This window comes from Phasianus colchicus, chromosome Z, assembly GCF_987193195.1.
Source record: "Phasianus colchicus chromosome Z, bPhaCol1.hap1.1, whole genome shotgun sequence".
Taxonomy (NCBI): domain Eukaryota; kingdom Metazoa; phylum Chordata; class Aves; order Galliformes; family Phasianidae; genus Phasianus; species Phasianus colchicus.
The window spans coordinates 2,461,612-2,476,955 of NC_143476.1; the positions used below are offsets into that span (position 1 = coordinate 2,461,612).

The window sequence follows — 15,344 nt, forward strand, 5'->3', positions numbered from 1 at the left end:
TTTCAATTCGTGCTGATGTCAGGAGGACTGTAAGGATGGAAAGGCTGGTGTTTGCCATGAGCAGGGAAACACACCTGGTTTTCATTTTCTCTTTCTCTTTGAGTGCCAGATAAACAGGCGAGAGTGTGCCCTCAACTTGTAACTCCCCTGCCCTCTGCTGCTGAGAGGGAGATATGTCCCAGCTTCTAGAAGGACATCAGGACAAAGATATGTAATGAAAATACGTCCAGGCTGGCTGTCCTTGTGGGCATCAGCTGCTGGCATCTGCATTGCTGCTGCCATGAGCATGGCACAGCAGGTAAAAGTTTGCTTTTCCTTGTGTGACACAGGAGCTCTTGACTTGAAAGCTAGAGGGATGCAATCGAAAGAGCTGCAACCTCTGCCAGACATGGCAAAGGTGAGTGGGATGTTGTTTCAATTCGTGCTGATGTAAGGATAGACTGTAAGAATGGAATGGCTGGTGTTTGCCATGGGCAGGGAAACACAGCTGATTTTCATTTTCTCTTTCTCTTTGAGTGCCAGATAAACAGGGGAGAGTGTTCCCTCACCTTGGACCCATCCTTCCCTCTGCTGCTCAGAGGGAGAAATGTCCAAGCTTCTAGAAGGACATCAGGACAAAGATATGTAATGAAAATAAGTCCAGGCTGGCTGTCCTTGTGAGCATCAGCTGCTGGCATCTGGACTTCTGCTGCCATGAGCATGGCACAGCAGGTAAAAGATTGCTTTTCCTTAGGTGACACAGGCTCTGTTGACTTGAAAGCAAAAGGGATGCAATAGAAAGTGCTGCAACCTGTGGCAGACAAGGCAAAGGTGAGTGGGATGTTGTTTCAATTAGTGCTGATGTCAGGAAGACTGTAAGGATGGAAAGGCTGGTGTTTGGCATGGGCAGGGAAACACATCTGGTTTTCATCTTCTCTTTGTGTGCCTGAAAAAGAGCAGAGTGTGCCTGTAACTTGGACCCCTCCTGCACTCTTCTGCTGAGATGGAGAAATGTTCCGGCTTGTAGAAGGACATCAGGACAAAGATATGTAATGAAAATAAGTCCAGGCTGGCTGTCCTTCTGGGCATCAGCTGCTGGCATCTGCATTGCTGCTGCCATGAGCATGGCACAGCAGGTAAAAGATTGCTTTTCCTTGTGTGACACAGGAGCTCTTGACTTGAAAGCTAGAGGGATGCAATGGAAAGGGCTGCAACCTCTGCCAGACATGGCAAAGGTGAGTGGGATGTTGTTTCAATTATTGCTGAAGTCAGGAAGACTGTAAGGATGGAAAGTCTGGTGTTTGCCATAGGCAGGGAAACAATGCTGGTTTTCATCTTCTCTTTCTCTTTTAGTGCCAGAAAAATCGAGGAGAGTGTGCGTGCTTTCTACCCCTCTTGCCCTCTTCTGCTGAGATGGAGAAATCTCCCAGGTTCTACAAGGACATCAGGACAAAGATATGTAGTGAAAATAAGTCCAGGCTGGCTGTCCTTGTGGGCATCAGCTGCTGGCGTGAAGCATTGGTGTTGCCATGAGCATGTCACAGCAGGTAAGGGATTGCTTTTCCTTGTGGGACAGCTGTTAAGCCATTCTGATTCACCCTTTGCATCCACAGCATACAGTTTTTTCCCACACTGCTGTTTCTATCCAGCAATGTGCATATGTGCAGTGCTACAGATGTTGGTGGCCCTGCCTGTGGCAGGGGGTTGGAGATTCCTGATCCTTGAGGTCCCTTCCAACCCGGGCCATTCTGTGTGTGTGTGTGTGACTGGCTAAACACCAATTGTTGCTAGCTCAGCAGGTATACTGCTAATTATTGAACGCCTGACAGCTGCTTATCAACACTTGGCCACTATTTCTGGACACCTGCTCATCCCTGAAGAGAGAGAAGTTTGGAAGGAGGACAGAGGGGAGTCTCTTGATGCCTGCCTGTTGCATCCCAACCTGCCCACAGAGTGAGTCAGTTCGGCCTTGTGTGGAGGCCCTGGCTTCTTTGGAGTCTGTTTTTCTTTTGCTGAGCTTCTCCTATCCAAACAGAATGGCCTTACAACATGCTTTCTGGTCCTTAATACTAAACCCATGCAATTTGTAACTATTACAGTTCTGTAAGTGAGAATTGATCACATGATTGAACAACTGTATTTCTAAAATATGTTATGAAATAACTTCTTTTTACTAATACTAATACTAATAAAGTCTTTCTACTTTTTCAAACTGTTTCTAAGGGCAAATTACAAAACACATTGTGCTGTACTGCTTCAGAGCAATCCCACATTTGATAGCCAGTGCAGAAACAACATTCCATCCTACAGCATTAGCTAGTTCAGAGGTACCAGACGTGTATCTGGATGTGGCTGTTGTGCATAACTGGGGCTGAGGGATCAGAAATGACAGCTCCACTCTTGGAGACCACAGAACTAAAATGGAAAGATAAAATAGTTGCAGGGCAATTGTTCTCTGTGCCTGAAGCAGGGACCGATTTATGGGGGAGAGATTTAACAGTTAAATGAGGATTACAGCTGCAAGTCTGTGAAACAGATATCAGGGGTCAATGAATGTGTTAACAGCTGTGATGAAGAAGAAATGAATCCAAAGGTGTGGGCAGGGGAAGGAAATCGGGGTGGACTCACAATTTTCCCTTACAAAGAACTGCCCAAGGAGGGAGTGGAGCTGTGAAACAGCAACAATATCCCATAGCCTTAGAAGGGAGAGTGGGTCTAAAAGCTGTAACACAGACAGTGCTTAAGGATGGTCTTCTGGAACCTTGTCTGTGGCCTTATAACACCCCAATCCTGTCGGCACGGAAGGCAGACGGCACGTATCGGCTGGTGCAAGATGTAAGGAAATGACTGAACCCGTTCTCAAAAGACAGCCTGTGGTTCCTAACCCCTATACCCTAATGAGTCAGATCCCACACGGACAGCAGTGGTTTGGTGTGAGAGACCTCACAGATGCTTTCCGGACAGCCTCTGGACTCAGAGAGAAATGGCTGCGTTTGTATGAGGACACATTGTAATCCTATCGTGATTCGTGATGATACTGTAGATACTGGAACTCCTGCTAGTCCTTTGCAATATGTGAAGCAAGCAACTGGTGCTGCTGTCATGCAGAAAGCTCCCTTCCAACCACTCAGCAAGCATTTGGATGAGACAGCTTCCTGCTGGGGAGCCCCACAACATCACTGCTGCCTCCTCCAGAACCATACCTGCAGATGCTTCAGAGCTCTTCAGCATGGACTTCCTTCCTCCCATCAGCAGCTGCTCCTGCACTGACCTTCATTCACACTGGGATACCATCTGCTTCCAGCAGGAGCTGACCTGCGAGACAGAGAAAGGAAACGTGGGATGAGCACCAATGCAGAAGCACAAGGCTGTGTCACCACCACGTCTTGCAGCCTTGGGAAGTCAGGTGCAACTGCAACCTTGGTCAGAATTCTTTTGCTTTGGGGAACAGATGGACTCGGAATGGAAGGACACGAGAAAAATGACATCTGTTTGAGCTCAGCAGACTTGAGAGGTGGGCCTGGGTGAACCTCATGAGGTTCAGCACAGCCAAGTGCAAGGTTTGGCATTTGGGCCGGAGGAATCCCAGGCATTCTTTTGTCATCGTGGTGGTTTCCAATAGACCCCAGCTCCTGCTCTGAATAGGCTTTCTTGGATTCCCGCATGACAGGCACAAAATGCAGCCACAGCCCCTGCCACCAAGGTCAGCTCTTCAGCACACATTACCTGAGGAGCACTTGGCAACTCCTGCAACCTGAGCAGTGCCAGGAAGACTGTTTCACTTCTGCTTCTCCTGGCTCAGAAATTCATTTTCCTACCTAGAAAATGGGAAAAGAAAAGAAAGAAAAAAAATCCTGACATAAAGCAGACACAATTGATACTATGGAATTCTGGAAGGCAAGGGATTTGCCCTCTATGATGAGAAGTTGACTGCAAAGAACTAAGAAGAGCCATGAGCAGGTTGTGAACTTGTGGGTAAAATTAGGAACTGCAGCAGTGCAGGGCTTCTGGAGGTGAGGGTCTGCTACAGCCGCCTGGAAAGAGAGCCTGTTGGTGGGAGCTGCTTACTGCAGCCAGCAGAAGCATCGCACTCACTGACTCTCATCCTGATGGGGGATTCCAGTCAGTCTGGGAAATCAGCATGGCTGGCTGCAAGCAATCTGACAGACTCCTGGAGTGCAGTGAGAATCACTCTGTGGTGCAGGCATTGGGCACAGCAAGCAGAAGGGAAGCATTGCTGGACATGGTGCACACCAGGGGTTACGACAGGAGGCAGTCAGGGCTGCAGTGACCATGCCCTCCTTGAGTTTGTGATCTCAAGGAATGCGGGCCTGGCAGGAAGCAAAGGCAGGAGCCTGAACTTCAGGAGAGCCAGCTGCAGGCTGTTCCAGGAATTCTTGGACGAGATCCTCTGGACAACTGTTTGTAGGGGCAAAGGGATGGAAAAGAGCTGGTCACTTTCTCAGAAAAAAACTTGCTCAGGTTGCACGCTGAGCTGCAGGAGAGGAAAAGGAGGAGGTGCCAGCACGGCTCTGCACGATGCTCTGCCACACTGGGCAGCTTGATCATGGCTCAGCAGTGGGATCAGACGAGGAGAAGGGGAGAAGGAAATCAAGGATGGGAGGGAGCCATCAGACACAGTCAATAAGTGTCTGTGAAGTCTTGCAGACCCAGAGATTCCCAGGTTGTTTCTGCTTTCGTAGCATTTGTGTGCTGCAGGGTGAGCAAATTCTTCTGCTGCTTGATTCTTCTGCAGGAGCCGCCTAAAAGGGAAATGGCCACTGAGCTGCAGACCAAGCAGTACTGCCTGACGTTGGCCAGGGGGAGCTTCTCCTGCCGCAGTGTGCTGATGACAGGTCTGGAGATGATCTGCAGGGCCAGTTCGTAGATGGGAGCCAGGAAAGGACATGATGGGAGGAGAGAGGTGTTAAAGAACAGCCAAGGCATGGAAATGCATCAGAAAGCCCTGAAAAGCATCACAAAGCCACAGCCAGGAAGCTTGGGAGTATCATGAGCAGCATCCAGGATGCGAGAGATTATTTGCTACCATGCCAAATGGTTGCAGAGCTCCCCCTGCAGACATCCCAAAGCCAGACAAAACAGGAACAAACCCGGAGCTGTGCTGCACGCACCCCACGGCCACAGCATTGCAAGCTGGGGTGCCTTGCTGTGTGCTGCATTCATCCCAGTCCGTGTGAATGAAGACTCTGGAGGCAGTCAAGGCGTTGATTGAGCACGAGTGTGCTTTTATTATTAAATAAAGGACAGGAGGGTGTGAGAGGTCCACGGTGAAGATGGGACTCATCCTGTCTTGTCATGGAGAGAGTGGCTCAGAGCTCTCAGTGCTGCTGTCCTGTGCCTGAGACTGGAGGCCTGATTGAAAGTCCCCCTGCAAGAGGCTCTGCTCCTCCTCACTGATGCTGACCTGCTCCTGCATGGAGGTGCTGCTGTCGGGGCACTCACACTGTGCTTGGGATGGGCTGCACTGCATGGACTCCTGGTTACAATCCAGGCTGGCGACTGTGGTGTCTTGCAGGCCCAGGTCAGCAACTTCAGCAGAGCCAGGTGTAATGAGGGCATGGACTTCGATGAGCTCCTTCTCTCCATCACTGTTTTCATGTGGAAGGCTGCTGTTGGAACTGCAGCAATTTGTGCTTCCTAAGAGCTCTCCACTGATGGAAGCACACAGAGCTTCCTCGCTACTTGCCCTGGATCTTGTGGGTTGGCAAGGGCTCGATTCACCTAGAAAGGATACACAGGGGTTAGTGTCAAACTTTCACAAGCTGAATTATGACAGTGGTTGATCAGAGGTGTACTGAAGACATTAGGCAGGGGCTGGAATGGCAGAAGGAGATACAAGTGCAGAGCAAGCTTGAATTGTATGTTCCTGAAAAGCAGGGATTTGGAAGCTGCATTTGCACCCTTACCTGCCAGGACTACCACTGCTGTTTCTGAGGGCTGCCTGGCATTGCGCTGCAGTTGGCGTTTGCTGCCAGAGGATGGCTTCCTGAGGCTGAAGCAGCAACACCAACTGCTAGCTGGTGATTCCTCATTCTTGCTGGGTGGATTTTGCCTGGAGAGAGAAAACAGCCAATGCTGTTAGTCGTGCGTGGTGCAGGGTGAGGGAAGAGCAGCACTGAGCTCTTGGCAGCAGTTGCTTGTTCCTAGCACTGCCTGGTTTCTGCAGAAAAAAACAGAAAAACCCACCCAAACAATGATGCTAGGTGCTGGAAAAGAAAGTCCTCTTTACCTTTCAGATGGAAAGTCGATGACGGTGTGGAATTTGCCCTGCCCAGCTGCAGGGCTTTCTTCCACCTCAATGTCCTGGCTGCTCTCTGTCACAACAGGAGAGCTGCTGTGGCCTCGCCTCTGTGCCTGTGCCTCCTCCAGGCTGAGCAGCTTTGTGGCAGCAGAAGAGACTCCCACAGACTTGGGCCCTGGGAGAGAATTGTGCCCTGTCAGGGAAAACCACAGGTAAGAGCGAGGATCAGAAAGCAGCAGCACAGCCACCACAGTTCTGGGGGAGGTGCTGTATTTTTCTCAGGCTTGCTTATCCGAGCCACTGGAAGAAGAGGAGCTCAAAATAACCATGTGGGCAGAAGTCTGTTTATGGCAAAGGACATGGTCATCATTAAGAGATCTCACCCCTAGATAAAAGGGGCAGGGAACTGAGAAAGCTTCGCTGCCACACTTGCATCAAGCTTTTCCTGCGTGCAAACCATAATAATGACGGTTTCCTCCTTGTGAAGTTTGGGCTTGGACATTCTCAGCATCCAGCAACAGGATGCCACACCCTAATGAAAGCCCAGAGGTCTGCTTTCCCCTTGATGGTAAAAGAGTATCTCAAAGGTCCTGGAGAAGGCCTGCATTTGGTCAAGGTGTCGGGTCAAGATCAAGCTAATGGAGGAAGACACTCACCTGCTGCATCTGCGATGTCTGCTCCGGATTTGGAGCCGAAGAGGACGTCTGTGTGGTTGATGATGAATTCCACCACATCCGACTGCGTCTGCAGCTCCATGCAGGCAGCTCTTCCGCTGGCGCAGGCAGACTCGTTCTGCTGTGATCTGTAGAAAAGGCAGATTTTAGAAGTCATTTCTCCAAGACCGTTTCCCCGAGTCTGAATTGTTGCAGCCAAAAGCTGTCAGCTGAGGCTCTGGAGACTTCCGCAGTGGGCAATCAGTGATGCCACTGCAGAAATTCCCCTGGATGATCAAGGACACGTCAGTCCCATCTCAACAAGACTGCAGAAATTGTCACCTAGACATTGTGCCCGTGGGGTTGGAGAACAGCCCAGGCTCCTGCGCTTCTGTCAGCCACAGATTTTACAGGAGAAGAGCACATTTGATGGAGAAAAAGGGAGGACTGTTTTTCTTAACTGGAGAACAGAGGAAGTGTTGAAACAGAACCAGAAGTTTACCTTAAGAGGTTTGGAGCCCACACAATGGCTAGGTTCTTGGAATGCATGTTTGTTATCGTGGAGCTCCCAGCCAGACACGCCAAGTGTCTCATCAGGAACTCCAGAGTCCTGGAAAACAAGAGAGGCAAACGTTCAGCACCAACGAGCATGCCGTGCTGCAATTCAGAAAGCAAACCTCCATTCATGCTACTTCTTGTGATTGCTACTGTCACCGAAGATGAAGTAGATCCAACTTGACTGAGTGCCACGCTGCAGCACCAAGCCCCAGCACAGCACAGCCGCAGCCATCAGCTGCACCAAGCGTGCCCCCGTGCCCAGGAACTGACCCCATAAAGTAAGCCCATGGAGCCTTCAACCCTTCAGCATACACAGGCATCGTGTTGCCGGCGTGAGACAAAGCCTGGAACCGCATCGTTGCCCTCTGCAATGCAGCAGGGCTGAGCTCAGCAGGCTGAGGGCAGCACTGACCTGTAGTGAGGAGCGGGCAGCTGCTGGATGACGTCCTGCATTCTGAGCAGCCGCTCCTCCTCTGTAGCGGCACCAACAGCATCCTGGAGTAGTGCAGAAAGGGAGCGAGACACCAATCAGGCTAGTACACCACTGCGAGTAAACCTCGTGGGGCTGACAGCAAAAGGGCCTCCGAGCTGGGGCACTGCTGCAGCCATCTGCCAAGAGGCCCAGGAAGAGGGAAATGAAAGACGTGGCCTTGTGCTTACCGAGAACTTGCCGTACAGCTGGTGGGTGAGCAGAGGGTTCGGGAGCTCCCTGAAGTACATCTTGCAGAGGGAGCTCACGCTGTGAATGTCACGGACGGTGAGCTCAGGAATCTGCTCCGACTCAAATTCCTGCCTGGAGAGAGGGACGCAAACCCGGTTGAGCGAGAGGAAGGCAAGCCCAAAGCCACACCAGATGCACTCAGGCTGTGTCAGTCGCAGCACTCTTACCGCAGTCTCTGGATGTTGGACGCGACGCCGGACAGGCGGTATATCCCCTGCACCACGCCGTGCTGCTCAATGAACTCAGCGCAGCTCTGGAGGACCTGGGGGACTGAAGAACACGTGCCAGCCGTCAGTGGAGCTCCTGATTCAAGTCCTGCTGCAGGCTGTGCTTCACATCCCATCCACCAAGCCCAGCCAGGCTTGGCTGAAGCAAATACAGATGTGCTTGTCTCTTAGGAGCATCCGCCTCACTTTATCCTTCAGCCATCAACTCCCTTTACACGTGTCTCCACTGCTATCAGCCTGCCCCCTGCTAGATATGAGCTCCCTTTCATCTTCTTTAGATGCCCAGCAGAGGAAGATCTCAGGAATGGGCAGCTCCTTACCATCACGACCGGAGTGGAGAAGATGCTCTCCCAGGTCACCGCCAAACACCCTTTCCTTCTCCACCTCCCGCTCGGTCGGTTTCTTTGGGCGGGCCTTCACCAAGGAACGAAGGAAGGTGAGGATCTTGCTGCGTTTCTTGGGCACTGCACAACAAAAGGAAGAAACCAGGTCATTTCAGGTCTGGCTCCGTTGGACGAGGCCGAGCACAGCACATTCTACAGAGCACGTCAGAACGGGAAGAACATTACCAACCAGTACATACAAAAAGGGATTTTCCCCATCTCTGGAGGAGCACAAGGCCAGGTTGGATGGGGCCCTGGGCAGCCTGATCTAGTCTCACATTAAATGTGGGGGCTGGGAGACCATCCTGAGGCGGGAGGGTTGGAGCATGATGATCCCTGAGGTCCCTTCCATCCCAAGCCATTCTATGAAGATTCTATACATTCCCCAAGTCCAATAATAAACACAGGAGGATTGGGCCAAATCTCTGACCCATGGTGTGCATAAAGAATCATCAACCCAGAGGACAGTGTGGCATGGATAAAGGAGGTATTAAACATGGAACCACCCCAAAAAAGACTTCATTTTGCTTCCCCACACCATCAAATGTAACATCCCTACCTGGCTTTGGCACAGAATTGATGAGTGCCTCAGGAATGTTCTTATTAATGAGTTCCACACACTCCCCGGGGAAAAATCCAACCTGTAACAAGAAGAGAGGCCAACTATTGCATGCAGCACTTCTCAGATCTGAACTGTTAAACCTAAAGCCACGTAACATTTCCCTCGGAACGTGCTTGCCTGATGCTTTCTAAGACTATCCAGCAGAAAATGGCCATAGTTCACAGCATAAAGGTAATAATTTTTCAACATTTGCAGCCAAAGGCAAGGTCCTCTGACACCGACAGAGGGAAACTGTTTACGTCCATTAGGCATCCTATGCAGGCAGAGCAGCTCTAAGCTGAGATTCCTGCCTTTACTGAAGTTGCACTCTCCAGTCTGAAGCTTGTGCCTACCTGGAAGCCGAGCTTGCCTCTCCACCAGGGGGTCAGCTCCTTTGGTGGCATGTCGATGACACAGATGATGTCTCCCACCTGCAAGAGAGTGCAACGTCAATCCCAGCTTCAGCACGGCTGGGAGGAAAGCACAGCTCAAATGACTGCATTCTTCTGCACTGCCAAACATCGCCGAGCATGAGAGCACTTGCACCAGTGCAGCTCTGAAGGCATTTGCCATTGTAAAATTGAACAACAAGGAACGCCTTGAACTGCTTACCTCAAAGGAGAGTTCATCTGTTGCCTGGGCAACGTATCTCTTAATAGCGTGGGCAGCAGCAACAGCTGGAACATTCACAGGTGCCACCTCATGGTCCAGCAGGGGCTTCCCCTTGTTCTCAGTCTGAAACAGAGAGCACAGGCCACAGTGAGGAGCAGAGAACAATCGAGGAGGATTTCAAGGTGAGGAGCACATCTGCAGAGAAAGCTGCAGGAAATGCACTCGGTCCTTATCATGGGCACTTCAGAAGGAACTGCAAGTCTAATAACGGCTGTTTCTCTCCCTGGTGTGCAGCAGGCACACGCCAGGCAATGCAAGGTTGCATCTCTCCCCGCCCAGACTAATCAGCAATGGCACTAACGCAGACAGGTGGCCTTGTCCATTTTGCCCCCTCCTTTCCTGCGCTCTTTGTGCAGGAAGGCTGACTGTTTCAGATGCTAGGAGACCGTGAAGAGGGAAACCAAAGCTACGGCTGCAGTTACAAGGTGCAAACAGTGCCATTGCAAGCACCAAGCAGCTCTCTTGAGCAGTCCAACCAACAGCGAGGCCAAACAGAGCAGAGAATGATTGTTGTTTCTGCAGCCATTTCAAGGGAAAAGTCAGTAGAGGACAAACACAACAGCCGAGATGGCTCTGGTACTTTTATAAACTTGCCACGCTTGCACTACTGTCTTGCCACAGAGGAGCTCTCTTGGAAAGCAGGAGAGCACATCTGCGGCTCACTCTGCTGGCTGCAGTCAGGGAACAAAGACCAATCAGAGCTTCATACTCTACCTCTGTCCATGCCAGGTCAGGCCCACAGCTGATCTCGCTGCACGCCACAGCCATCAGCGTAGGTGTGACAAGCTGGAACTGAAAAGAAACACACTTTTATCTTCTCTGTTCACATCTCTGCTGTGCTCCCTACAGCTGTCGGGCACACTCACACAGCCCAAGCACGCCTGCTGGTGTCCCTGGTGATGCTGTGCAGCTCTGCACAAGCTGGGGCTGGGACTCTTTGCCTAAGGGATTGGTTTCCTTAAGACCAGCTGGTCACAGGACCACAGACAGCATCCTTCTGAGGGCTGAGCTGCAGAGCATGTGGAGAAAACCCACACGTGACCAGCGTCCCATCAAAGCTGGATGAGGCTGTGTTACTAAACACGGGGCGTCACGGGCTGCTAAAGCATGTGGGGGGACAAACCATGGCAGGTACCTGGCAAGAGATCAGAACGAGGGAGAGAAATCTCACGAATCCGCAGCCGTTCCTTGTCACTTTGCTCTGATCTTCCACGAGCAAAAGCTGCAGCAGGGAAGCAGGCAGAGGGTGGAGAGAGGAGAGAGAAAGAGCAGGTCAGTTTGCTTCCACGGTTTAGCAAAGAATACGAGGGAAAATCCAAAATCTGCCCTCCCTCAACTTAAAAACTTAAGTTTTCAACTTAAAACCATTTCCCCTTGTTCTGCTGTTATCTACCCTTTCAAAGAGTTGATTCCCCTCCTCTTTTTAGGCTCCCTTTAGGTACTGAAGGCTGCCATGAGGTCACCCCACAGCCTTCATTTCTCCAGGCTGAACAAGCCCAGCTCCCTCAGCCTGTCTTTTCAGGGGAGGTGCTCCAGTCCCCTGATCATCTTTGTGGCTCGCCTCTGGACCCTCTCCAACAGCTCCCTGTCTTTCTGGACACTGTACTGCAGCTGGGGCCTCACAAGAGCAGAGCAGGGGGGGACGATCACCTCCCTGTCCCTCATGGCCACCCCTCTGCTGATGGAGATAATGTGATCCTATGAGCTCTGCCAGCCAGCAGTTCTCAGCACTCACTGTCCCCCCGTCTCTCCCACACTGTCTCAGCTTACCTACAAGGTGCTGCACAGGACGGTGTGAAGACAAAGGGACGCAGTCGGTGCACAAGTGCAACAAGCGAGCTGCTCAGTCAGAGCTCCAGCGCTCCAATGAAGGGACGCAGCACGCACTGCTCCTCCCCTCATTCTAGCCCTTATGACATCACTGAGGGCCACCAGGCTGCTCCACCACGACGGACAGGGTGGGGAGGCAAGACCAGTCACAAGGGCAGAAGATTCCAACAGCCCAGCCCAACGTTCTGGAATCAGGGGCTGCTTGGAATTCTACCCCAGCCAAATCCTGGAGAAGCTGGCACGGGGTCGTCATGACCAAAGCGCAGGACCTGGCGCTTGCTCTTGTTGAGCCTCGCACAACTGGCCTCAGTGCATCCCTCTGGAGGGCCTTCCTGCCCTCAGCCAGATGGACGCTTCCTCCCAGCAGCGTACCTTGCAGTGCTGGGCCCATGTCAAATCCACACTAGAGTGGCTTTTGTTACATTCAAGGGCATGTTGCAGCACCCATCTATTTCACCTGGAAGGAAATAAAGCAGGAGATGGGAGAAACACAGAACTACTGCCAGACTGCTTTATCCCTTTCTCAGCCCAACTTCCCTTGCCTCATCCCCTACCCCAACTCCTGGATGATGCCCACGGGCTGACAGTTGGATCTCAAGTCCATAGGACTCCTTTCACAGGGCTCCATCAAAAAGGCTGTCACACTTGTTCCGTACACTCACACTGACCCAGCAGTGGTATCACAGTCACTTAACACACACACAACAACCAAACCCCGAGCATGCACATCCCTTCCTGCGTGACTGCAGCCCACAGCTCCCCTTCACACCTCCGTGGATCTCTGGTGTTTTACACTGATGCAGCCTCGCTGCAGCTCCGTGGCTGTCACACAAGGCCTGCAGGACCTCTTTCTCTGCAAACCCCGTCTGCAGGCATTGGTTCACGAGGTTCACCTCCTGCCCTCCTGAGCAAAAACAAGCACTAAGAACAAGAGCAAAGCACACTGGACTCGACCTGGCTGGATCCCCAACCCTCAGTCCTGTCAGACGGACCCTGGTGTGGAGACTCATCCCCAAAGCCTGGCTGGACATCAGCACAGGCATCCTTCTTCAAACACCCCATCCAAGCAGCAAGGGATCAAAGCGTTGGCACAGCTGAAACAGAAATGCTGTGTGAGTTTCCTGTTAGCACTGAGCAGGAACAAATCTACCGCTGAGCAGCAGGATGTGAGACAAGCAGCAGAAGACACCCAACCTGCAGAACCAGCTCGTTTGGGGTCGGTCCAGATGTTTGTCTGCTCCCTTCCCTGGCCCAGGCCAAGCTTGTGAGCTGCTCCTCCTTTGTGCAGGGGGAAATGGGGCAGATGCCATGTGGTGGCTATGCACAGCATGCCTTGCACTTGCTTTTCCTCTCTCCATCTGCCATCTGCCATTAGGAAACAGCATCTCCAGCCTCCAGAGATCACTGAGTCCAACCCCTGCACAACAGTGAAAAAAAAGATATGATAAGGGGTACTTAAAGCACAGCATCTGTAATCAGATCTCCTGCAGTGTGAATACTTCCATGAGTATTCCTGCAGAGTGCAGAACCCACAGCCTCCCTGGGCAGCCTGTTCCATGCTCACCATGAAAAAGTTCATTCTCTTACAAAGAAGGCAAATAGGACACTTGTTGGGAGGGAGGTCACAGAAATCTCCAACCAACATCCATTGCCCTCCAAACATTTTAGATCTTTAGACGTATAAGAACGATGTAAGAGTTCTTTCTTATTGGTATCTGATACCCCGAGTTTAGGATATTTTCCTAAGAATAGTGACAAAAAAAGATATGATAAGGGGTACTTAAAGCACAGCATCTGTAATCAGATCAGACTCCTGCACTGTGAAGACTTCCATGAGTATTCCTGCAGAGTGCATCACTTAGTCTCTCTTTAGCCTTGTGTTCATGGTTTTCCTGTAAGAGCTTGTCTAAACACTGCCTATAATCGTGGTTATGCTAGAAGCATTTGGATTTCTTGATCCTTAGTGTGATTTCAATAACAAATGCAGATGTTTTTTTTTAGGGACAGCTTTCAATTTCTCAACTGAAATTTCAATATTGCATTAGGTGTTGACAACCACGGGGCTGCAGTACAGAGAATTACAGGAAGATTAATTTCTCCATCTCCATGCTCCTAGACATCTATGGTTACAGTGATGTAGTTATATACAAAGTTGCAAGATACCAAAGCTAGAATAACCTCTTGGTGCAGCAGGATGTCTGGAGCCCAAGTGCAGAGTCTCAGTGTTGCAAAGCCTTGAAGAGGTGCACCGTATGTGCTGGGGCTGATGACACAGACACTGGAGCAAGGCCAGTGTGATGTTAGAAACTTGACCAGCAGCTGATCTGCTGTCAGCCATTTCTGGACACAAACGGGATCTGGTCGACTTAGGACATGACCTTTGGGCTGGAGAGCAACTCCCCGAGGAATCACACAGCCACTGCAGACCGTTGGCAAGAACCCCATACCAAAACAGCTCATCTGCAATCAGTTTTTAATCTGTGCAGCAGTGATTGGAACAGGCGCACGCTCTCTGCAATTGCAGGAATGTTCACAAGTGGAATGTACATCACCTGTGTGCTCCAGCTCTTCTGTGTGCATGCTAGGAGCAGTGATCCCCCTGCACCCAGGGCTGCAATAAAGTCCTGTGGGCTTTCTGACCTGCCAACCAGCAGCCCAGGCTGCCCAGAGCCACATCCAGCCTGGCCTTGGATGCCTGCAGGGATGGGGCATCCACAGCCTCCCTGGGCAACCTGTTCCAGTGCCTCACCACCCTCTGGCTGAAAAACTTCCTCCTCACATCCAACCTAAACCTCAACACCCCCCCGTCTCAGTTTAAAGCCGTTCCCCACGTGTCCCATCACTATCCACCCTCCAAAGCAAAACACCTCGGCTGTTCAACACTGAAAGATCAAAATAAACCACAGCTCTTACTTCCACTGTATGCATTTAATTCCAGACTTAAGGTCACAGGTTAATTACTCATGTGATCCTTCCTGACAGAAGAACTACTCGTAGTGATGTGTAGGAGTAAGGAACAGTTTGAAAAGGTCATGGACATATTAGAACTTGCAGCATTTATCTTAATAGATGCCTACATTGCAAAGCATTTTGTAAAACACACGTTACAAGTACTGTGCATTGGATTACACTATATCAAACTCTAAGTAACAATACAGGTTGCTTTTAAATCTACACTTACATGTTTTCTTCTAACTCCTTGATAAAATTCCTTACTACCTTCAGTTTTACAGCCAAAGCAGTGTTTGAGCTGGTAATGTACTCTTGAACAGCACTGCTGCCTTTAACATTTGTATGTTTAGATCTGAAAAGAGAACTTGATCATTATTTCACGATGAGAGAACCTTGATCTGACACAACAGAATTACAAAAACCTGACAATACTGTAAAATGCCAGTGTAAGAATGTGGCTTTGATTTTTTATTTATTTATTTATTTATTTTTAAAATGGTGAGTGT

At 50.5% G+C, this 15,344-nt stretch overlaps 2 protein-coding genes across 2 annotated transcripts in view; both read right to left on the minus strand.

Annotated features, from left to right (window-relative positions):
* The window catches only part of LOC149912206 (rho GTPase-activating protein 32-like), a 110,874-nt gene that overhangs the window by 80,075 nt on the left and 15,455 nt on the right, over positions 1-15,344 (minus strand). The gene's annotated exons all lie outside the window — the stretch shown is intronic.
* Positions 415-9,217, minus strand: LOC149912211 (rho GTPase-activating protein 32-like). Its single transcript, XM_090130707.1, has 5 exons — positions 9,214-9,217; positions 6,230-6,518; positions 5,907-6,052; positions 5,443-5,721; positions 415-440 (listed from the first exon to the last, which is right to left on the minus strand). The coding sequence occupies exons 1-5, from the start codon at positions 9,215-9,217 to the stop codon at positions 415-417; spliced, it is 744 nt and encodes a 247-aa protein (XP_089986833.1).